We start from the raw sequence: 23,549 nt of genomic DNA on the forward strand, positions 1-23,549 counted from the left end.
GCTCTATCTTTAGAGGCATTTGATAGTGGCATTTGCAAATGCCGCAATGTGTATTTCTTGTAGCAAAAATTGTGAGTGCCAGAAAAAAGTCATCGCAAATGGTCCCTGAAAACATTGCTTCACCGCGAATTAACTCCCGCTTAAAACTGTGAGGTTGAGACAGAGAGACAGAGTACGAAGTTTGCAACTCCTAAACAGCCGTAACAGTATCGAAAGATTCAACCCAAAAAGCAAAAGAAATCGATGGATTACAAAAGCTTCATATCAACTCATGCATCAATGCCAGACACGATAGCAATCTCGGAGAGAGTACACGAGACTGTCCTGCGCTTTTCTAGGGTGTGATTGAGCCTAGCCATCGCCTACTTCTAATCACGCTAGCGAAGAAGTCCAGGGGCAAAAAGCTTATCAAAGTAAGTCGAAATTCCCAGAATCGCACGATGGCCAGCATCCACGCTCGACACCCAACACTGTCTTACGCATTCCCAACGCTCGTGATAATCACAATCACAAACCAGAAGAACGAGAGAGTACCTTGGGCTCGATTTAATTGCCGTTCCCTGCTTTCCCGATTCGAAGTCGGCAAGTGATTGATGAAATGCGAGCGAGAGACAAAAGGAAGCAAAGAGTCTGAGATTTGCTGTGCCTTTGGTAACCAATTTACCCCAAAGTAAACGAGAGGGGGGCAAAAAAGGCATTTCAGTTTGGGTCGCACTGGGTCAGATCCGCGAGGCGATGGTGGTGGAGAGGAGGGCGGTGAAGGCGGAAAGTTTCGCGAAGGTGAAGAGAAGATGGTCTGGTGTTCAGTGGTCTCTCTCCGATGAAAACAGAAAGCGTGGAAGGGAAGAGAAATAGAGAACAAAGCAGAAAAGGGAAGAGAGAAAAGTCAATGAGAGTGAGGCTGTCTGGGGAACTTTTTTGTTCTCGGAGCAACTTTTGAAACGGAATATATATATATATATATATATATATATATATATATATATATATATAGTTTTTATTCTCAATAATAATTTATAAAAATAAAAACGCGCTTGTTAATAATAAAAAAATTATTTTTATTTTTTTTATTTAATTGAGGAGGCTATATATATATATTAAAATTAATATTTATTTATCTTTTAATTTACTAAATCAAATTAAGCCCCATTTGTTCAATAACTAAATCAAACTAGATCAATATATATATGAGTAATTTATACATAATTTATCAAACTACAATATGGATGAGATCAACTATAAAAATATTCAAGATGTGTGTTTAAGAACAAAAGTGTTCCCAATTATTTCTAAAAATGTTTTAAATGTATTTTTAAAAAGTGTTTCGAGAACATAGAAGTAAGTTTTTTTTTTGTTTCTTGTTTTTGCTTCAATAGTAGTTCTGTTTCTCAAAAGTGTTCCCGAGAACACTTTGAAAATACTTTGTTACCATACGTATTCATTTTGGGAAATTTTAAGATAAAAAAGACCTTTTTGATCCATTTTATTAATTATTTTATCAATTATTTGATAATTATTAACCCCTGTCTTAGTATTTTTATTACCATTGGGATCGATATCAATCCAGGACTCAATATCGACTTTATTTCTAAGACAAAAATCGAAAATTCTCCAATCAAAATATTTTCTATATGTAAATTTATCCAGATTCATAATATCATCTTCTTCTAAATTAATAGAGATAATACCTCCTAGCATATCAACTAATTTACCTTTTTTATATATCTTGTTGTAATTATAAGAAATCTCTTGCTTATTATTTAAACGGAATGGTGATACATAAATATATAAATCCTTCTTATTTTCATAATTAATCGATTTATATGAGAAAAGGTCATATCTATAGTATTTTTGAAAGTTATATTTTGAATTTGGTAATGAATTTGGCTAAAATTGAACTTGGTAAAATGAAATGGTTGAATAATTGAAAAATGAGATTATTCAGGAATACACATTGAATGCTAAGATTACGCATTGAATTTCTGGTAGTAGATCCATAATCAAAAAAGTGTTTGTGATTGTTCCGTAAGAAATGAAACAAAAGATACGATAGAGCTAGGACAGTTATTGTATGAGGTCTACCCAATGCTAGATGCAGAGGCGCATGATAGATCGATATGAACATCATGAGCTGTCCCGCAATAAAACCCGTTGTTGCTGATACCTTCTTCTCGATTCCTTCTTCTCCTTCTTCCATAACCCGAGCTCGGAGAAGGAAGAGATAAGAGGGCCCTATGGAGAATGTGGTCAGAAATCCATAATAGAGTCCGATCATAACGACCGAATTTATTATCTTCATGCATAAGGATACTGGATTACCTAGTAGAAAAGATTTCAAAATCATCACAAACCTCCCTTTTTTCTTTTCTGTTTCGATTTCTTTTCTGGATTATTATATAATGATTTTTTAACTTTCCATATATAGAAATAGAAAGATATAGACTAGAAAGGACATCTTTTATGTCAATGACACCAAAGGTATATGAAATGAATCGAATTGTGATATGGATGGAATATAATGAAATAGAACCACTTTGAGGTTCCCTATGAAATGAGGCATGTAACGAAACCACTACGAAGAAGTTCCGGGAAAGTGTTTCGAAAACACTTTGCGAATATTTTTTTACCATACGCGTGATTAGAAACACTTTTTGTGAAGCGTTACCATACGCAAACTAAAAATCCTAAATTTGTATTATTGTGACACATTTTCCCTCTCTATGATAGGGTTCTGTTAAAAATGGCCATTAAAAATCTGATGTGGCGCCATGCGAGTGCCACATCAACAAAAGATTAACAATTAAAAACTAAAATAGAAGAAAAAAATCTAATCTACTGTTCATTATCCTCAACCTTGCGATCAGTCGACCACGGCGTTGGTCGCTATTCACTGCCTAAACCTCCCAGCAGCGTTGGTCGACCCTTGCTTGAGCTCCCACCAAATCTGTCCACGGCGGCCGCTAGCTTCGTGGTTGGATCTGGCTGCGAAGTTCACAGCCGCCATGGCCACTCGAGCTCGAAGCTGGCATAAGAGTTTGTGAATTTCATCTGCTTTGCGAGGGAATGAGCAAGCCCTACACTTCGGCTCCTGTTGGCCCTGAGTCGCTGAGCGCCGCAGCCCCAAAGCTTCTAGTGCTCCAAGTCCTTGTACGGCAGGTAAAGGCTGTCCTTTAGCGGAAGTCCCTCCAGGCTATGCTTCTTCTCTTCGACCTTTCCCTGACGATGCACCTCTTGCCTATCCATGGTTCACCTTTTCCCAATCGACAAAATGAACAGTAACATCTCATTTTTTTTCCCTGAATCGGACCTCAAAGCTTGCCGCCGCCATGACCAGATCCATTAGATGTGGTCAAGCAAGGGACGACGAACGCCGTCGGAGGTCCAAACGGAAGTGGGTAGCGACGGACCATCACCCAAGGACCTTGCGAGGTCAAAGACAATGAATACTGACTTTCCCCTTTTTTTCTTTTTAATGGTTTTTTGATTTGGCACTTGCCTGACGCTATATTAGTGCCATCTTGGATTCACGTTAGGTTTTTAATTGTCACTTTTCATAAAAGAGGGTAAATGTGTCACAAGATACAAATTTAAGATTTTTAGTGTTACAAAAAAAATTAGGATAAATGTGTCGTAATAGGCACAGTTTGGGATTTTTAACGTCACAAAAAAAATTCAGGATAAATATGTCAAATTGGACAAAGTTTAGGGTTTTTTGTGATACTTTCCCTTAAATTTATTAATTCCAAACAATGACTCGTATTAACAAACACTGAATTAATATTTATAGTGTAAATTCATTTTTAGGCCCTCTTTTATTATTTATTTGTTTGTATATTTGAATTAAGTTAGTTTGATTGTAATAAGTATAGAAATGATAATTTATCATGTACATATAAAAATATATGTTTAATATATAATGTGTCTCAATGTATCGAAATTTTCTATTTTTTTGAAAATGACATGTCGGTGTGTTGCGTTGTGCCACGTGTCACGTATTGATATCGATGCTACCTAGAAAAAATGTATAGCGTAAATACCAACTTAAAGCAACAATTTCAGAACTAAATAGCATGCGTATGAAGAATTACAATTACCATTAACTTTAAAACGTGAAGTCATGGCATTGCTTTCTGGTCACCAAACAATTTTGCGTCGAATCCATTAAGATGATTTTTTTTAACGGATGTCAACTTTATTGCGTCAAGCTAATGATCGACAGTTGTGTGTATATTGATAGGCTGAATATGGGCTTAAGTACACCACAAGTGCCATAAGTTGTGTACGGCGCTCACTTTAGTGCCAAAACTTTCAAATCGATCACTTTAGTGCTAAGTTTTTGTAACTTCGATCACTTCAGTGCTAACTTCTTTTAAAAACGATCACTTTAGTGCCAAAGCTGACGTGGCTTGCCGAAAATTCGACACGTGTTATTTTTTTATTAATATTTGAAATGACGTGCCTCGGTGAATTTGACACTAAAGTGATCGTTTTTAAAAGAAGTTGGCACTTAAGTGATCGAAGTTACAAAAAAGTTTTGGCAATGAAGTGATCGAAGTTACAAAAACTTAGCACTAAAATGATCGATTTGAAAGTTTTGGCACTAAAGTGAGCGCCGTACACAACTTATGGCACTTGGGGTGTACTTAAGCCGCTGAATATGTTAGTGTCACAACAGTTAACGCGGTAAATATGCCTAGTAGTCCTATTAGAGGGGTAAATAGCTATAGGTTGATATATTACATCCATGTCTGATTCCGTTTAGTTTAGATGCATTATAGGCGAAGTAGTCTAACGTCCGAGCTAGAGTTGATCAGCTTTAGAGAACAGTGCAGGTATGCTCTTGAATTTGAAGTGATAATTTAGCACACTCTTTTCCTTTCTTGTTTCACACTCCATAATTTCAAGTATTGAAAATTGAGTTTGGATTGTTGGTATATAAATACAATTGATAATTCTTTTAGCTTGCACTGTAACAAGTGACTATCAGAATAACATTCTTTGTATTGTAAGATGAAGTAATTAATGTATTGGATTTTTAACCTCTCACTCAATTCTTGATACAAATCTTTTAATTGGGATTCACTCGACACGTTGAGACACGTTATATGTTAAATATATAATTACTATTTCTATGATTTTTTACAAAAACGAAGAATAAATTTCCTGCATGAGGTACTCCTGTAATTTGAACTAGAGTCTAGACATTTGACAGGCTAGACAGAACACGTTCTCTCACACGCTCAGCCGAGTGAGGTGAGCCCACCCCCCGCACTAGCAATGTGCACTGCCCGGTAACACTAGATAGAACACACTCTCTTTCCTCTCTTCTCCCACCCTCCCCTTCATTTACTTTTTTGTAAAAATCTCTGCCTCAGCTCTATCTCCTTCCTATCTGTCTCGCGAAAGGGAACGACAACCGCCATGATTTTGGCTGTGTCATCTCTCTTCCGGCGCGCTCTCGCTCAGTCCTCTGGCGCTCCGCTCCGGCACAACCGAAGCCTGTTCTCTGCTCCAGTGCTCACCGCATGTCGTCGGCCCTCTCCCTCATCTGTCTCATGGCCCAAGATGCAGACAACTCCTCCCTCTATCCCCCGATCTCTGCCCTCCAGATTTGCGCCATCGTTGCCCTCCTTCCTCGCCGACTCGTGTGCCCCCGGCGTGTTGCTTGTGTTGATCGCGTGTCGGAGCGTGTCCGTGTCCAACACCAACACAGCACCTCCCTTGACCAGTCGGTGCTTCATAGCGTGCACCAACCAAGTTGAATAACAATGTTACTATGCTTAGGTATAATTTGAGTTGCAAACAAAACCACTCAAAGTTGGTTAACGTGGCATTTCTATGTCAATTGAAAATACACATTAACTGGGTGATACGAAAAATTATCTTCAAAAGAAAATCTTTTTTTTTTAATCAGAAAATTGAAAAAACTAGGGACGATTTACAATGATTTTTGGATGGAGGGCTAGGGAGGTAGATTTAGGGCAAGACCTACAATTGAGGTGTTTTTTTAAGACAAAATTCACTTTGGGCAAATTTGGGACTTGAACGAAAGTTACTATGTTTTTTTTTTTTCAAGACAAAAAAATTCGACATAGAATTTAAACTAGACCTAAAGTTGAATTTTTTTTTTCAGAGAATTAGGCCTTTTATATTGATAGGTATTGTGTTTGGCTAAAGTCACCGAACCTTCTCATTAAAATAATTAATATCAATCTTTAGTCCTAATTCCCCTAGAAAATTGAGCATTTTCCTAGACAAGCAGCGCATTGACTCGAGGGCGAGGTCAAGAAGAATTATTTAATCAAAGATAAGCGTACCAATACTACTTGTCCAAGTTGATAAAAAAATGCTTTCCATTGTTTAGATATATTTGTGGGAGTCGCTATAGCTCGAAATGAATGAGAGTGCATCTTATCTTTTCATATCTCGAGACTTGCAACCACATCCTTATTATTGACCAATCAATTAATTAGTACTTAAGCAAGATGTGGTTTATCCACTTTTCATTTTGTGAAATTTAACATTTCACTCTCTTATTAACCATCACACACGAAGAGCGAATAAGATCGCTTTATGTGTTTGATATGGATTATCTAAGGAAATGAACTTAATTTTCCAAAATAAATTTACAAGGATTAAAATTGTGAGCGTACTTTCTTACAAGATTTGTGCATGCAGGCGCCAAGTAAGCTTGTACACGTGAGCTTGTACTATTATAGTTTATCATTTTTGTCTGAACAGTCATTAATTTATCTTGTAACAGGCATGGACATGATAGTTTCATAATATCAGTACGATGCATCCATCTCTCACGAGCTCGCAGGTGATTTTCAGGTTGGGGTTCTGCAGGCATGTGAGTGAAGCAGTGACCACAAGGGAAAGATCAAGGATCTGGAGCGATGGAGAAAAACAAAAAATGTGCAAAGGTCGAGGAAGCAACTAGAAAGAGTTATCGTGGAGTTAAAAATGTCTACTTGGTAAAAAAAATCAAACACGAGGAAAGACAAAGGTATTATTGAGCATAGATGTGTTCAACATGTGTTTACTGATTCTTCTGCAACCCTTTAAAAATAAATAACAGTGATCGATGCATCAGCATGTGCTTACTGATTCTTACTCGACATAAAATTATAATCTAATGTTTCTTCTCCATATGCACTCCCCAAAGGACGCAATAGTCCACTTTCATCTTCCTAACAAATCCACCTTTTTATGTGCATTGAAATTTTGGCAGGCCTTATCTGCCATCCTTGGATTCTCTTGGGCATTGTGATTTCAGCCCCGTGAAGGCAACGACTTCTAACCACGGGGTTGCGGTTCCCATGAAAGAATTACTTAACAAGCTTGACTTATATAAATCAAACCACCAGAGAATAGGCAACAAGAAGGCATTTCCTATTTCCCGAGAGGCATTCTGGTTCTTTTCTCTGTAAGACTTGAGAGCCATAATCAAAGGCAGATCAGAGCAAAGACGAAATGCATCATCCCATTTTTGGGCAGTCTTTCGCTGTGCTCGTGGCACCGATCATTCTCTCTGGGCTAGCATTCTATTTTCTCAATAAGAAGAAAGCTTCGCACGGCCCTATTTGGGCCTAGAGCACCACGTATTTTTCGTGTGTTTCTTCATTATTTTTTTCCATATTTCCTCGGAAAATTGAATTTGTTCCCAAACAACAACGCATTGACTTGAGGGAGGGGTCAAGAGGATTATCAAATATAAATGTACAAATATTTTTTTGTCCAGCTTGATCGGAAAGATGCTCTCCATTGTTTAGATTTGTTCTGGAAAGTCTTTATAGATGAAAAAGAATGAGAGTGCATCTCATCTTCTAATTTGTTCTTAAGCAAGATGTGGTTTATCCACTTTTGATTTTATGACTTTAACTATACATTCTATTACCAACCATCACACGACAAGTGAATAAGACCACTTTAGGAAATATTTCTTTACGTCGGTATTGTGTGCGATAATTACCCTAATTTATTATGTTTCAATCTGTTAAACATTGTCCAAGAAGATGCCCGTAAAATATAAATGAGAAACCAGTCCACATTATGAACCGAAAAAAGTATGCTTGATTTGGATTATCTATGGAAATGAACTTAATTTGTTAGGGGTCAAAAAAGTTAATCAATTTAATGGAGATGTTTTTGACTAGTTTTGTCTCTAAAACAAATTATAAGGAATGAAATCGAACATTCACAAGAATATGATGATCAAAAGTGGAAGGTTTGTGCACGTTGACACCATGTAATCTCGTACATGTGAGTTTGTCCTCTTCCATATTATCATTTTGTCCAAACTCAGTAATAAAGAGTTGTTGTGGAGTTACAAAGTCTACCTAGAAAAGAAATTAAACAAGCAGAAAAATGTATCCGTGGTCGATGCATCAGCATGTTTCTTGTCCGGATGCATTGCAAGTCGCTGTCCATTTCCTATTATATATTTAGATCTGCCAATTGTATTCATTTACAAGCAAAAAAATAGGCCAATGTATGTAAAAATTTACGTATCATCGAAAGTTATTTCAGTATGTTCTCAATTATAAACTATACTAATTTAATACGGAGAAAGGCGTACCGAAAGCCTTAAAAGTACAATATAGATTGTAGGAGTCGAGATATCAAGCTACTAGGGTTTGTTATATTCCCTACTACTAAGAAAACTATAGATCCCCTGGTTACTCACATAGTCAATCAAGTTAACATAGATATTGCGGGAGGTTGTGCTCATCGTGGCATCACAAGCTTTAAATATATTTAAAAAAATACATTTTCTGATGGAAAATAAATTTAAAAAAGTGCAGGAAAGTTCAACGGCGCAGCAACTGTATGTATTTATCAATTATGACCACAGGGAGGGAGAATTGGCAACAACAAGGCATTCCCTGTTTCCTGAGAGAGGCATTCTGGGCTTTTTCCTCCGTCAGATTTGAAAGCGAAAATCAAGGCCAGAGTCTGAGCAAAGCCGAAATGCTTCATCTCAGTTTTGGGCATTCTTTCGCCGAGCTCGTGGCACTGATCCTTCTCCCCGGGCTTGCCTTTTATCTTCTCAATAAGAAGAAAGCTAGTGCCCGTAGAAGTGAAGAAGATGCTGGTACTGGTGCACCTGGTTCGATGACTACGCAGACAGAAGCTAATTCTGATGGATCTAGTCCGTCTCCAACAGAAACTAACTCTGGTGGATCCACTTCATCTCCGACAGAAACTAAATCCGGTGAATCTAGTTCACCTCCGATGGCAACTAGTTCCGGTGGATCTAGTTCGTCTCCTACAGAAGCTAATAATGGTGGATCTAGTTCGTCTCCGACAGAAATTAGTAAAGGCGCATCTAGTTCATCTCCGACAGAAACTAACAACGGTGCATCTAGTTCGATGACCGCGACTACTGGAAACCGGTATGAGGTGTTCTTGAGCTTCAGAGGCCGAGATACTCGATACGGCTTCACCGATCACCTCTACCACGGGCTCCTCAACGCCGGAATCGACACTTTCAGAGATGATGACGAGCTGTGTCAAGGCCAGGACATCAGACCAGCGCTTATGGCAGCCATCACAAACAGTAAGATCCTGATCCCCATTTTCTCCGAGAGTTACGGTACAAGTGATTGGTGCCTGGATGAACTGGTTCAGATGATGGAGCGCAAGAATAATAACGGGCAGATTGTGTTGCCTGTATTTTACAAAGTAAAACCATCTGACGTGGGCCATCAAATCGGGAGGTTTGGAGACGCACTTCTTGAGCGTGAGGGCCGTTTGCTTAAGAGGGGTTTCGACCCATCGATTTTGGAGAAACGGAAGAAAGCACTCCTTGACGTCAGCAACTTGAGCGGATACGAAGCTGATGGGTAAAATTTTCCATAAGTTATTCTCCTTTTTTCTTTTTTGCCTTGTGTTTTAATGATGTTGACCAATGTAATAATAGATTTTGTTGTCATGATCCCATTGGAAAAAAGATTTTTTTTAATAAACTTTTAGTTTTACATCTAAAGATTTTGTAACATTGTGCCATTTTTTTTTTTTGCTTGTTTATCCTCATCACACACTTTTCTAATTACGCGTTTATTCTAGATTAATAGTACAACTCATTGGTGATTTTTTTTTATTTAAAGCTCATAACATCATATATCGTGCATGTTGATTGTCAAAGCCATAACTCTTTATCTTCCCAAGTTACATTCATTGAGTCACTAATATTGTCGATTGGTTGCTATTAAACTTATTTTTACAAAAGAAATGTTTCATTGGTGATATATGGTGATGGTAAATATAAAAAAGGAAAAAACGGATTATTTTTTTTATATGTTTGTTTAAATCATTTTCAATTCATTTTCCTATCTTCAACAAGTAATTTCTATCTCATGCACCTGCATTTGTTGAAGCAATGTTCTTATTTTGGGTAAAAATTACTCTTCTACTTCCGTATAAAACCGGTAATAGACACTTGCAATGAAAACTGATAAGAACACAAATCTAGTACGATACTAAAATTCACAGCACGAGTAGAAACTTGCAAGCATGTGGAAGTGGGCAAACAAGGAGAAAGCCACTCAATTGCAATTCTAGTAGTTCACAATATCAGCCTTTGAACAACTTTTCTTATTGGTATCGCAAGACCTGAAATCATCTTGTATCAAAAGTTATAACTTGTCTTTGCTTATTCAACCGCCCTACAAATTTTCAAAGTCACGTCCACGTCATCCCTCATATCTTTAACAAACAACAAGTTTAAAATTTCACTCAAATCCATAATAGAAACAATATTTAATATTCGTAACTCATACCCTCAAGTTTATTCTGGCTTAATCAATTATTCTGGAGCAACAGTGGCATTGGGCACTCCATGTGAAGCAACCACCAATATACGGAGGTGTGACAAAAATGATTTTTAAAGTTTTTCAATCAATCCGCAGATTTATTTATTGTTGTGTTCTAATTTGATAAACAACATAAAATTACTGTTGCCACATAATTGAACTCTTGTCACATTTGATGTGTCCGAAGCAGGCTTGGTGAAATCGATTGTCGGAAAAGTGTTGAGCGAACTGAAGAAAAAGTTTGAGTTGGATATTTCTGAGAATTTGGTCGGAATTGATCGTCATGTGAAGGAGATTATGGAATTTGTGGATACTAAAAAATCTTATGCTACCCTATTTCTTGGCATCCACGGAATGGGAGGCATTGGTAAGACGACTCTTGCTAAAGCCATCTACAACAAGATTTCCAATCAATTTGAGCACCGTAGCTTCATTGCTGATATAAGGGAATCATGGAAGCGTAATTGCGGACATTACTTGCAGAATGAGTTAATCTATGATATATTGAAGCGCGAAAATGAAGTTCGTGATGAGAATGAAGGGACTAACTTTATTTCCTCCAAGTTTAAAGATAAAAAGGTCCTCCTTCTTCTTGATGACGTGGATGATGTCGTTCAATTGAAGCGTTTGGCTGATAAACGTGATTGGTTTTCTTCGGGAAGTATGATCATTATTACCACCAGAAACGAGAGGATTCTTGAAGAATTTGGGGTGGACCATGCCTATGACCATAAGGAAATGGATAATGATCAATCTTTGATTCCGTTGAGCAAACATGCATTCCGAAGGGACTCTCCTCCAAGGGATTTTGAGGAACTCACCCGTGCAGTTGTATCCACCACCGGAGGGCTTCCCTTAACCCTTGAGGTTTTAGGCTCATTATTGTTCAAACGAGAGCTAGCATTCTGGAGAAGTACAATAAACAAGTTAAAAAAAGTGCCTCCTAAGGAAGTGCAAAAAAAGCTACGGATAAGTTATGAAGTATTAGAATATGAACAACATCAAATATTTTTGGATATTGCTTGTTTTTTCATTGGCACTAACGGAAGAACCGTATCCTACATGTGGGACGCTTGTGGCTTTTTCCCCGAGGAGGGAATTGAAGTATTGAGATCCATGTCAATGATAAAAGTTGGAGATGATCATAAGCTCCAAATGCATGACCAACTGAGAGATCTCGGTAGAGAAATAGTCTGCGAAGAAGACCGGCGGGAGCCTCGGAACCGTAGCAGGTTAAGGGACTCCGAGAAAGTCAAGAAAGTGCTAAAAAAAAATAAGGTAACCGTTTCGTTTCTTCTTTGTACTTAGTCCATGTTCTACTAGCGGAGTAATGTTGGTCCACCGCTTAGTGCTTGCTCTACTATTATTGCAACTTGAATGTTTCATTGATGAGATTAGAAAGTAGGGAGGTTGCTCTCTCTGAGTAAGTATTGTAGTGTTAAGATCATGAATTTCTACATTTGCTTCACTTACGTCTTTGACAAATGCAGTAAATAACTTGACTAATGATAAATCATAGAATCATAAACTCAAGCGGAAAAAGAAAAAAAAAAGTTTAGAGCTTAATTAGCACAATTGAAATACGTTTTAAGACTTTTTTGATAATTTTAGAATACTTTAATTGGATATAGTATTAATGGAAATTGAATCGTTGCACATAGGGAACGGGAAATATTGTGGCCATTAATCTCGGTGGAGGCAGCCCAAACGGATTCGGCCAAATAGCTGAGCGAGATGACAACATTTACATAGGAGAACAATTCAAGAATTTGACAAGTCTAAGATTCCTTCACATGGAGGAAGGGGCACATCTCAGTGGAGATTTTAAGGACTCAATGGAGGGGTTAAAATGGCTTCGATGGCCAATATGCCCTATGAATTTTGGTATTGAAGAGGTACATTTTTCATATAGTTACTTTAGTATTTTTGCATGAATCCATTTCACTCTTCATCCGTAGTATCATAAAAAGAACACAGCCTTTTGCATATGGGCCAAAAATAACATTACCTTTCAAACTCATGTTTTCGTTCATGGGATAAAAGTGACATCCGCTGTCAATTTAAAAATTGACGAGTCTAAGATTTCTTCAGATGGAGCGGGCACATCTCACCGGCGATTTTAAGGACTCAATGCAGGAGTTAAGACTTCCATGGGAAGAATGTCCCGTGAATTTTGAAGTAAAAAATTTTCACGCAACAGAATTAGTTGTGTTGGATTTGTCAAGTAGCGGGATAAATGAGAGATGGCAAGGGTGGAGTTCTTTCGTGGTAAGAGCAAGTCTTTTTCTTCTTCTTCTTTTCCCTTTTATGTTTTTTTATTTTAAATCATAATCACCCTTGACAACCATTTCTTTTTACCGGATGGCGAAGAAGCTCAAATTTCTCAACCTTACATATTGTCAATACTTGGAAAATATGGACTTCCTCTCAGCTTTTGAGAATTTAGAGGTTTTGATCCTCAACGATTGTTCGAGACTGCAGCAAGTCAACTCTTCGATTGGAGAAGTGAAGGACCTCGTTTGCTTGGAGTTGAGGCGCTGTTGGAGCCTCACGAAGCTTCCGGAAGAAATAGGTAAATTAAAAAAACTGGAGCAACTCCTCCTAGAATACACTCCAAAACTTTCTGCATTACCGGAAAGCATAGGGTCTTTGGAGAATCTAGAAATTCTAAATATTGCAGGCAGTGGTATAAAAGAATTACCCAACGATATTGGGAGGCTGAAAAATCTTCGAGAATTACATGCTGATAGATGCAAAAAATTGGGAGGAAAACTTCCAGAAAGCATGGGATCTTTGCGGAATCTAGAAATTCTAAATATTGCTTACAACGATATAGAAGAATTACCCAACGATATTGGAAGGCTGAGAAATCTTCGAGAATTACATGCTAAAATATGCAAAAAATTGGGAGGAAAACTTCCAGAAAGCATAGGGTCTTTGGAGAATCTAGAAATTCTAGATATTTCTTTTAGTGGTATAAGAAAATTACCAAACAGTATCGGGAGGCTGAAAAAGCTCCGACATTTAGATGCTTCATGGTGCCGTGAACTGGGAGGGGAAATGCCGGAAAGCATGGGGTCTTTGGAGAATCTAGAAATTCTAGATATTTCTTCGAGTGGTATAAGAAAATTACCAAACAGTCTCGGGAGGCCGAGAAAGCTCCGAGAATTACGTGCTGGTGGATGCCAAGAATTGGGAGGGGAAATGCCGGAAAGCATAGGATCTTTGGAGAATCTAGAAATTCTAGATATTTCTTGGAGTGGTATAAGAAAATTACCAAACAGTATTGGGAGGCCGAGAAAGCTCCGAGAGTTGCGTGCTTCATGGTGCCATGAACTAGGAGGGGAAATGCCAGAAAGCATGGGGTCTTTGGAGAATCTAGAAATTCTAGATATTTCTTCGAGTGGTATAAGAAAATTACCAAACAGTATCGGGAGACCGAGAAAGCTTCGAGAGTTGCGTGCTTCACGGTGCCGTGAACTAGGAGGGGAAATGCCAGAAAGCATGGGGTCTTTGGAGAATCTAGAAATTCTAGATATTTCTACAACCGGTATAGAAGAATTGCCCGGAGGTATTGGGAGGCCGAGAAAGCTCCGAGAATTACATGCTGGTGGATGCGAAAATCTGAAAGGGGAATTGTCAGAAAGCATGTGCAATCTTTCATCCCCGCAACACCTCGATTTTTCTTTCTGTATAGAGCTCCAATCGCTGCCGGACCTTCCTTCCAGCTTAACACATTTGTGCATCACCCGTCAAAGTCGCAAATTGCCTTCACTCTCCCACCTAACCCGTCTCAAGGAGCTAGAAGTCGATTCTTGTCATTTTCTCGAGTGCATCCAGGAGCTTCCATCAACACTACTAAAGAATTCAGAATGTTCCCAACCGACAGGTGTTGAAGAATCGGAATTACCACAATCCCTAAACACTCCCTTCAAGTTGGAAGACTTGGAAGTCACTTTTTGTGAATCTATTAAAATACTGGACGTTTCACAGTTTATCCATCTAAGGACATTATCTGTCTATCGTTGCTGGAATTTACTTGAAGTTCGAGGTCTTGATAGATTGAAATATTTGGAACGCTTGACTATCACGTTCCGCAATTCGAGGCCGGACCTCCCACGGTTCGGAGGTCTGAAGGAATTGGATGTTGATGATTGCAAAAATTTAGTCGAAATTCAAGGTCTCGATACGTTGATGTTCTTGGAAGAGCTGAGCATCTCCGAGTGCGCTTCAATTGAAAGACTGCTTCTTCCAAAATCCGGGAGTTTGAAGATATTGGAGGCTACATCGTGCATGAAATTAGCCAAAATTGATGGCCTTGATGGGTTGGACTTCTTGGAAAGTTTGTCTCTCTTTGATTGCGCTTCACTTGAGGAGTTACACCTTCCAAAATCTGGTCGCTTGGAAAAATTATGTGTTACTCATTGCAAAATGTTAGTTGAAATTCAAGTTCTCGATACGTTGGAGTTCTTGGAACGGCTGTATATCTCCAAGTGCGCTTCAATTGGAAGGCTAGACCTTCCAAAATCCGATCGTCTGAAGGAATTATATGCTAAACGTTGCGAAAACTTAGTCGAAATTCATGGCCTTGGTAGGCTGGAGTTCTTGGAAAAGTTGAATATCAGGAGGTGCGCTTCAATTGACGTGCTAGACCTTCCGGAATCCGACGATCTGAAGAAATTAAATGTTGGATATTGCAAAAGGTTAGTCAAAATTCATGGCCTTGATAGGCTGGAGTTCTTAGAAAAGTTGGATCTCACTGGGTGCACTTCAATTGAAAGGTTACCAATTTTATGTTGCTCTGACACCTTGAGATGGTTGAGTATCAATGGCTGTGACATGCTTCGTGATATTCAGAGCTTAGGGGAATTCCCATCCTGCGAAAGTTTATGGATTGAAGATTGCCAGTCCTTAGCAGAATTACCAAACTTGTCAAATTTTCTTAATTTACGAAAATTGTTCCTGTCAAACTGTCATGAACTTCGGGAGATCCCGGGGCTTGAGAAGTCGATATCTCTAGAACGTATTGCTATCTCAGGATGTTCCTCGATCGAGATCTTACCGGATTTGTCGTCGTGTACCCGCTTGATAAGTCTGATTGTGCAAGATTGCGAGAAATTGACTGAGATTCGAGGGCTCGAGAAACTGGAGCAGCTAGCGGAACTGGATATTTCTGGATGCAAGTCACTTAAAACAATTCCACAGTTGTCTGGAAGGCAGCTTTATCAGCATTACGAGAAAAAGCCATTTGACTCAGATGATCCTAGAGTGATACAATTTGGATTTTCGTATGTTGACTCGGATGAGTCAGATTGCTCGGATGACTCGGATGAGTCGGATTGCTCGGATGACTCGGAAAGCTAGAGATGTTCCACATTTTCTAAGAAAGCTACATAAAGCAGGTTAATTGCCTTTGCTCTCTTGAGATCTACCGCCCAATTTTCATTTGTATTTCCTGCTTGGATTTCTTTCAAAATTTATGATCTTGTCACTAATATTTCCTGGGAGAAGATGTTCATGGAAGTTAACGTGTGCTTTGGCAAAATGATTCTGCTTATCATGCCAGTAATGCAAATAGATGAAAAGGCTTCTTAAGCACATCATCTGTCATTAGTCTTCGGGTAAGATCCTTCATCCTATGCAGAAAAAATAAAGATTCTTTTAGCTTTTGAATGGTTCGGGAATGATGGAAGTACTGTAAAAAACTGATGAAAGTTCTCTTTTTTATTCTGTTCAGTGTGTCCATTTCTTCAACGATGGCTGGTTTTGCACTTTGAGTCATTGGCCTTATGTCGTTTTACTTCTTTCGCTTTTCCTAAATGTGCTAGGCTTCCTTTTTCCTAGAGAAACTACTGTAATTGCCAATCTAGTTCCGATTGCGTCCGATGGAGAATTGGACGAATATAGAGGTGAAGTGCTTGAAAGTCTAAATGAGAGCATGATGTCGAACTAAGGAGTTGTTGTTCTACTGAAAAATGAAGAGTGAATGACTGTTGCAAATAAAGAATTCCAAGCTGATATCAGTTGAATGGAGGGACTCTTAGTTATAAGCGTGATAGGTTCCTATCAACTCTTAGACAAGGTTGGTGCCTTTAGGTGATTTTTTGCCCGACTTAACCTGCAGTTACCATCACGTTTCCGTTCTGGGTACACCAGTTTAAGTGTCCATGAACATAAAGAACTTGAATTGGTGGGGATGTCATTTATGATAGATAGACTAGCTGTGTCGCATGCAGAAATGCTTGATGCCCACATGGAGTGGGTAGGTTTAGGCCCTACAGAATACAATCTCAATGCTGTCAGGCATCTATATTGTTTTCCTTAGATTTTTAATCCTGACTCTCACCATGTAATGCTACTTCTGGCCACTCTTCTTCCTTTTTTTAACTGATTGAGCGTTCCCTGCAAGGAGATATCTAATGTATACCAGATTGTATAGGCTGGAAAGTTTCTAGCATTCTGCACTACTTGAAGTCAATTTATCTTCTTCTGATTACAGAGGGGCATCTCGTCGCATCATTTTGACTAATCAAGTTCACTGGTGGGAGTTTAACTACTTGTCAATAGGATATCCCAAGCTATGCTGCATACTTGTATGACAATCTGGTCGAGAGGGATGGAGTTAGGAATTGGGGAAAGCGCAGAGACTAGGAGTATAGAGGGAACTGCATCCAAGTATGTTAAGTTCTTATATGACTCTATCTCTTGGCATTTCAAATTCATAAGAGTTTAGGATTAGATGTCTAGCTTTGGCAGTTCTTGATATCTATTCCCACTGGAAAAATTTAGAGAGTAGGCATTTTTTCTCGAGAAACATCTGAATGCTTCAGGTATCATACGGTCTTCTGGATTTGGAGAACATTTTGTTGAGTGCACTATAATTCGTGAGCCAACCTTTGAATGGTTTCCATTGAGATCCTAAGTTGCAGAGGAGACTTCTGATCCTTGCCTGAAGTAAGCTTTCATGGATCCACTCCACCTCGAGGTTCCAATGCGGAAAAACGATTCATTTCTGGATTGAGATAATGGATTGGACGCTGCCAAAAAGAATTAGATTACCATCGCTTTAGATAATGGATTGGTTGATGCTGCTGCTACAATTTTATTAACCATCATCCACTTCGTGAGACGTTTTGCTCGGAAGAGAGTTTTTCACATAATACATCATGAATGTTATCTTGCCAATCTAGCTTTCTTTACTTAACTATGGATATGTGGTGTGCTGTTGCAGCAATTCTACATGCTCTGGTATAATAGTTTCTAACCTGGTATAAATATTAAGCAGAATGGGAAACTGTTTAAGAAGCTTCAAGTCTCATGCGACAGCTGTAGTGTGTCTCAACTGGGAGGAAGATGCCCAAGTAAACAGAGCATGCATGTTTCAACTTAAAAGTTGATACGACTTCTTGATCTTGATTCTTTATATCTTACTTGTTATTTCTAATGCTTTCTTTGCAGTTGAGTTCCAAACTTAGAATCTTATTTCATAGCCCAGCAGCTTTAATATGGTTGATGGAAAATTTTTCGAAATCATCAAAGGATCAGGAGCTCAATGTTTCTTGAACTTATCTGAACTCTTGACAATGCATCCTTGGAATGGTAAAGGATGTTTGCATATACCTCCTGGTCCTTGTTTTGTGGATTTGGCTCTATATAAGGGAAAAGCTTGGTATATAATATTTCAAAGCCAAATTTGCAAATGTGGATAATATTTTCTGTTGGAAACAGGAACATCAAATTGTGGTGTTGCTAAATAAGATGAACGATACTCATGAAAACTTGGAAGATTCTGGGATGACGATCTTGCAGGCCAGTGACTTTCCGTTTGTGCATATTGCAGGAACCACTTGTGCAAATAACTGGGAGGTGTACAAATTGAAGGTAACTCATGATATCCTGAGTCCTATTCCGATCATGTCAATTCACTATTTAAGACATTGATGAAAAAAAAAAAAACTAGCCTATTGTGGATCTGGTTCTTTTTCGAGTTTTAAGAAGTGGCTCTGGTTGGACTGGGAACCAGAACTGTCCGGTCTGGTTTCCTAGCACAAATAGTGTTTGTCAAGAACTGGTGGTACTGATCCTGTTCGACCGTAGGTCTACCTGTCAACTGATACCTGGCAAACCTGTCAACTAGTGTGGACTAGTTCTGGGTCTTAAGAGAATTTGGAGTAGTGTTGGGTTGGGATTTGGAAGTCCAACCTCTTGTGACTAACAAGCGTGCCAACCATTTGCTTTGTTTTCTTCTTGCTTCAATTTGGGGTGGATAATTTATTTATTGACTGTATTTTCCTAATCTATTAGAAAACAGAACAGGTTGCTAGTAAGATGACATCAAGCGCGTGTAATGTTTTAAGATGCTATGGTATCTGCCGACTCACTGGGCTTCTTTTGCTCGCTTGGAGACTCACTGTGCTTCTTTTGTTCTGAGCGCGTGTCATCTAATATATGCAGAGTATTCTATCAGATGACATCACATGCAATCGTTTCAATTGGTCGAACTGGTACAGCACGGTTTTGAAGATTTTTTCTTTTAGCTTCTTACCATTTCCATTCGCAGTTTTGGATGTCTGGAAACTTATTGTTGCCCATACTCTACCCTTTGTGTATCAACTTTCAATAGACTTGCCAGTGTCGGTAACAAATTTATCTTGTTGGCTGGGTGGTGGAACTGGATTAATACTGTCCATGCTCCTTACTACATTTCCACTTAGAACCTACTCTTAAGTTTAAATGTGACTGGCATAGGTACATTGCGCCTCTTTAGTGGACCACTTCATGTTTGTTCCTACAGATTGAAGAAGTGCAAAAGTATGCTCGGAAGAAGTATATTTGTTCAGTCCAAGAAGTAAAATGCTGAAGCATTAAATTGTCCCCTAAATGTTTCAAACCAATTGAGAGGACAAAGTGCGAAAGGGGTGAATATATAGTCGCCAGACAAATACAAAAGGAATAATCATCCTCTTATGGTTGGTGCATAGCAGTCTGAGTTACTGACTGAGAACCGCTATGTGCAAGTTCATGATGATAGATACTATCGTGGTCTCTAGTATAGCAAGCTACTTTAGAGCATGCATAGTATGCATGCATGCCATAGCCTCTTTGGGCACACAAACGCTTGCTTCCCGCCTGTGTTTCGGCATAATGCATGGATTGCATTTTTACTTTTACCGAAAAAGGTATCTAAACATCAACGTTTTTTATGCCCACATATTCAGGGAACAGCGGACTGAAATCAAAGTTGATGTTTTCTTGGCAACAGAAAGTAAAGTCGTGGCTTGTGTTTCAGATGCGAGAAAGCGGGCCCTGGTCTATATGCTGGACGACAATGAAGATGAAATCTCTAATTCAGAATGACCGTCTGTTCAAGAATTTGCGGTGGTTACACTAGTGTTGCTCCTGTGGGTGGACCTCTAATACTTGAAGTCGCAGACATGAATGTGAGAAGCAATGCATGTGGGGGCTTTCTGACTGAAGCTCTTCGACACCACCCTTATTGAAAATTCTTAATTTATACCGGCCGTGTGCCTTTTCTGCTAGGCGGCCATTTGTCGAAGAGAAACATGGAGTAAAAGGTAACTATTCATCTGTTAACTCAGATAGAATCGACCGAAAGATGCTGAGTCATGGCTTCTATCTGTTGCTGTCTTCATGGTATTGCTGCAAGCTCTGAGACCTCCTCAAGAGTGCCAAGCTTTTGCTTCATCTGTATGTATTTATCATTTTCATGTGTAAGAGAACCAAATGTTTGGTTTATATTTGTTTATACTTCAGATTGAATTGTTCACGTAGTGCACTCGACTAACGAATTTTGCATTTGAATGTTGAAATCTCTCACCTGAGATTGACTCAGCAACTCCACATGCCATTGTTAAGTGATGCATCCGATCCGATGTACAAAACACATTCTTGTGTGGAACATGAGTGGCTGATACATGATTTCAAGGTGGCAATAAAGAACACAGGCTATATTCTAATCTCATAGATTTGGAATCCTCAACTAAATGGTAGGTTTACGATCACGAGATTATGTCTACAATATTGTTAATTGGGTTTCATATCCTTAAATAAAGAGTATCATGTCATGATGATAGCTTTTTGTGAACTTTAGCTGAATTTCCTCTAAAACTAATTAAATCCTCCGCGTTATTTATTTCCCTTCCAAATCTTCCCGTCTTCAATGTATTCTTCCCTGATGCAAGTGCAGAAAGAGTGACATCGAACGTTAATCATAAGATGGGATAATCACTTTACCAACAAAATAAATGATTGTCATCAGGTCCGCTGCAAGTGCAATCCCCATATAAAATTTTCAATTAGACGAGCTATTTTACACAAGCTCATTTTGGAGAAATTGCAGTTAAAAGTTTCGAGGACCGAGAAAACAAGAAGAGGGGGCCAGGAACACAAGTACGATGTCGAAAGATTTAAAGTGGGCAATCGGGCTGTTCTATACAAATAAGTAATTACTATGCCCTCAATCGGTGGTTTATCTACCTGCATAATTCTGACACCACTCTTCCTGATGAAGAAACCCCACTGCATCACTCCCTTCATCTTGAGCCAGGCATGAACACCTTTGCTGGCACCTCTAACAAAACCTTCATCACATGGTGGGTTTTTACTGAGCACACCAGCCAGCCAGTTCTTCAAACTGTCATCTGAAAAGGTCAATTGTGCGTTTTCCATCACTTGATAGCCTTCAGGAAGAGGAGGTGTATTACTAGATTGCAAGCTTGATTTTGAGGCACGGAGTGGTTCAGAAGGGAGAACATTCTCAGTTACTAAAGCTTCCGGACCAACTGGAGCAGGCAAAGATTGGGGTGAGATTTTTCAACTCGTCCTTCAAAGACTTTGAGTTGGAAAGGAGCATGAGCCTTTGTTCTGCATCGAACAAGAGAAGGTCTCGCCATTGAACTCCCTAACATCAGTTACAAAAGGCCTTTTTTTCACGATGGCATCTCCATGCTCCTGGAAGAAGAAAACACTCAGCGCCTTGGTCAAGCTGGACTAATGGGAAGCAATAGCTTCTCTTTTATGGATCGCAAGTAAAAGCAATGTTGCATTCCAAGGGACGAGCTTGCATTCTGAGTGAGTATGTAAGTGCAGCACGGAGAAACATTTCTTGTATACCAGACCCAAAAAAGTTATGTCCGCCTCACCGGCCCATGGTCTCTCACCTGTGGTCCATGGCCTGTGGCCTGTGGCTGGTGGGGGTGACCCGACCCTAAGCCAGGAGAAAAAAATTTAAAAGATGAAGATAAAAAAAAAATTTACTTCAAAATATTATAAAAATTTGTCACGTCAATGCCGATCTATCAAAATTGGTCAAAATGACTAATTTAACACAAATGCAAAAGATTTAGGACTGAATTGGCAAAAAAAAAAAATTGATTTAGAATTGAATTGATACAATTACAATAACTTTATGACTTTTTTGATAATTTTTCATTGATTAAAGACATATATGCAACTCTCGTATGTCGAACTCCCTTTGCCTAGTTTGTTGTGCTCGTCAAACTTACCAGCCTCGATTGGTATCTTCGATCCGTTCGGCATTTTCATATCCATCGCCTGGGTCTGCTTTGTAGAGTATGAAGTACATTGTGGTGACAACTATTCCATGTATTTGGGGCACACCACATGGGAATAAACTCTAAAGGCGTCTTCAATTCTTCAACTTTGCGTCACAGCGGTTACTCTCCATTATGAACCGTCGAGATATTCTTATCGTCTCCCGCACTCTCCGCTTGGTTTACCATAATCATGTGGGATATTTGTGGGACCATGTATGTGACATCATCACACATCAATCTTCTTCTTCTTCTTATTCCTTATATCGATGGGTTCGTTGGAGCTCTCGACTATCTTAATTGTTACATATGTCTTGAATTTTATGTACTCGGTCCGGTTCGTCACCCGACGCAACATATATTTTTTTGTGCGACCTAAAAGTGGAGAAAAAATTGAGATTTAGTTCGTGACGAGGAGAGTTGGGCCGATCGGCCCAACTCGGAGCAAGCGAACAAATCTCTATAACGGTACGAATAGATCTCTATGAGGGTTTGGGGGCAACGCCCCTGATATATATATATATATTGGCTCTATTTATATTGCGGCTAGGGTTTTTTCTTTTGGATGGAGGATTTTTCTTACGTGAGAAACTTGTGAGCCGTGTGTTTTTGTTCGATCGATAAGACCGATTTCTGTAATTTGTACTCTCTTTGATTATAATAGAATCTTATTTTGCCTCGCCCGTGGACGTAGATCTCCTTGATCGAACCACGTAAATCCTTGTGTTCTGTGTTTGCTTTTCGCATTTATTACAACAAATTGGTATCAGAGCAAGGTTCGTTTCTAGGATTCTTTGAGATGACAACCTTGAAGTTTCAGATCTCATCTTTTGACGGACAGAACAACTTCGGATTATGGAGAATAAAGATGAAGGCCTTACTGAGGCGAGAGGGTACGGTTAGGGCATTGGATGAAAATTATCCAGACGACATGACCTCGGCTAAGATTGAAGAGATGAATGAGAAGGCGCATAGCGCCATCCAGTTGTCTCTATATGACAAGGTTTTGAGAGAAGTTACCGATGAGGAAACAGCAGCTGGTCTCTGGAAGAAACTGGAAAGTCTCTACGTGAAAAAATCTTTAACATCGAGACTTCTTTGAAGCAGCATCTTTATACCCTAAAGATGCGTGAAGGTACCCCTGTTCAGGAACACGTAG

At 38.9% G+C, this 23,549-nt stretch overlaps 3 protein-coding genes across 4 annotated transcripts in view; 2 read left to right on the top strand and 1 right to left on the bottom strand.

Annotated features, from left to right (window-relative positions):
• Positions 1-652, bottom strand: part of LOC125314372 (glucosamine 6-phosphate N-acetyltransferase-like) — a 36,199-nt gene extending 35,547 nt beyond the window's left edge. The window contains exon 1 of one of the 2 annotated variants that reach the window (XM_048276514.1): positions 535-652. The gene's annotated coding sequence lies outside the window, so the exon portion shown is untranslated. The remainder of the gene's footprint in view (positions 1-534) is intronic. The other variant, XM_048276515.1, reaches the window with a different exon arrangement.
• Positions 1-23,549, top strand: part of LOC125314370 (disease resistance protein L6-like) — a 59,950-nt gene that overhangs the window by 18,239 nt on the left and 18,162 nt on the right. The window lies entirely within an intron of this gene.
• LOC125313999 (putative adenylate cyclase regulatory protein) lies at positions 13,179-16,181 on the top strand. Its single transcript, XM_048275459.1, has 2 exons — positions 13,179-15,142; positions 15,548-16,181. Exons 1-2 carry the CDS (start codon positions 13,179-13,181, stop codon positions 16,179-16,181), a joined length of 2,598 nt encoding a protein of 865 aa, XP_048131416.1.

The sequence above is a fragment of the Rhodamnia argentea genome, chromosome 3, assembly GCF_020921035.1.
Source record: "Rhodamnia argentea isolate NSW1041297 chromosome 3, ASM2092103v1, whole genome shotgun sequence".
Classification (NCBI taxonomy): domain Eukaryota; kingdom Viridiplantae; phylum Streptophyta; class Magnoliopsida; order Myrtales; family Myrtaceae; genus Rhodamnia; species Rhodamnia argentea.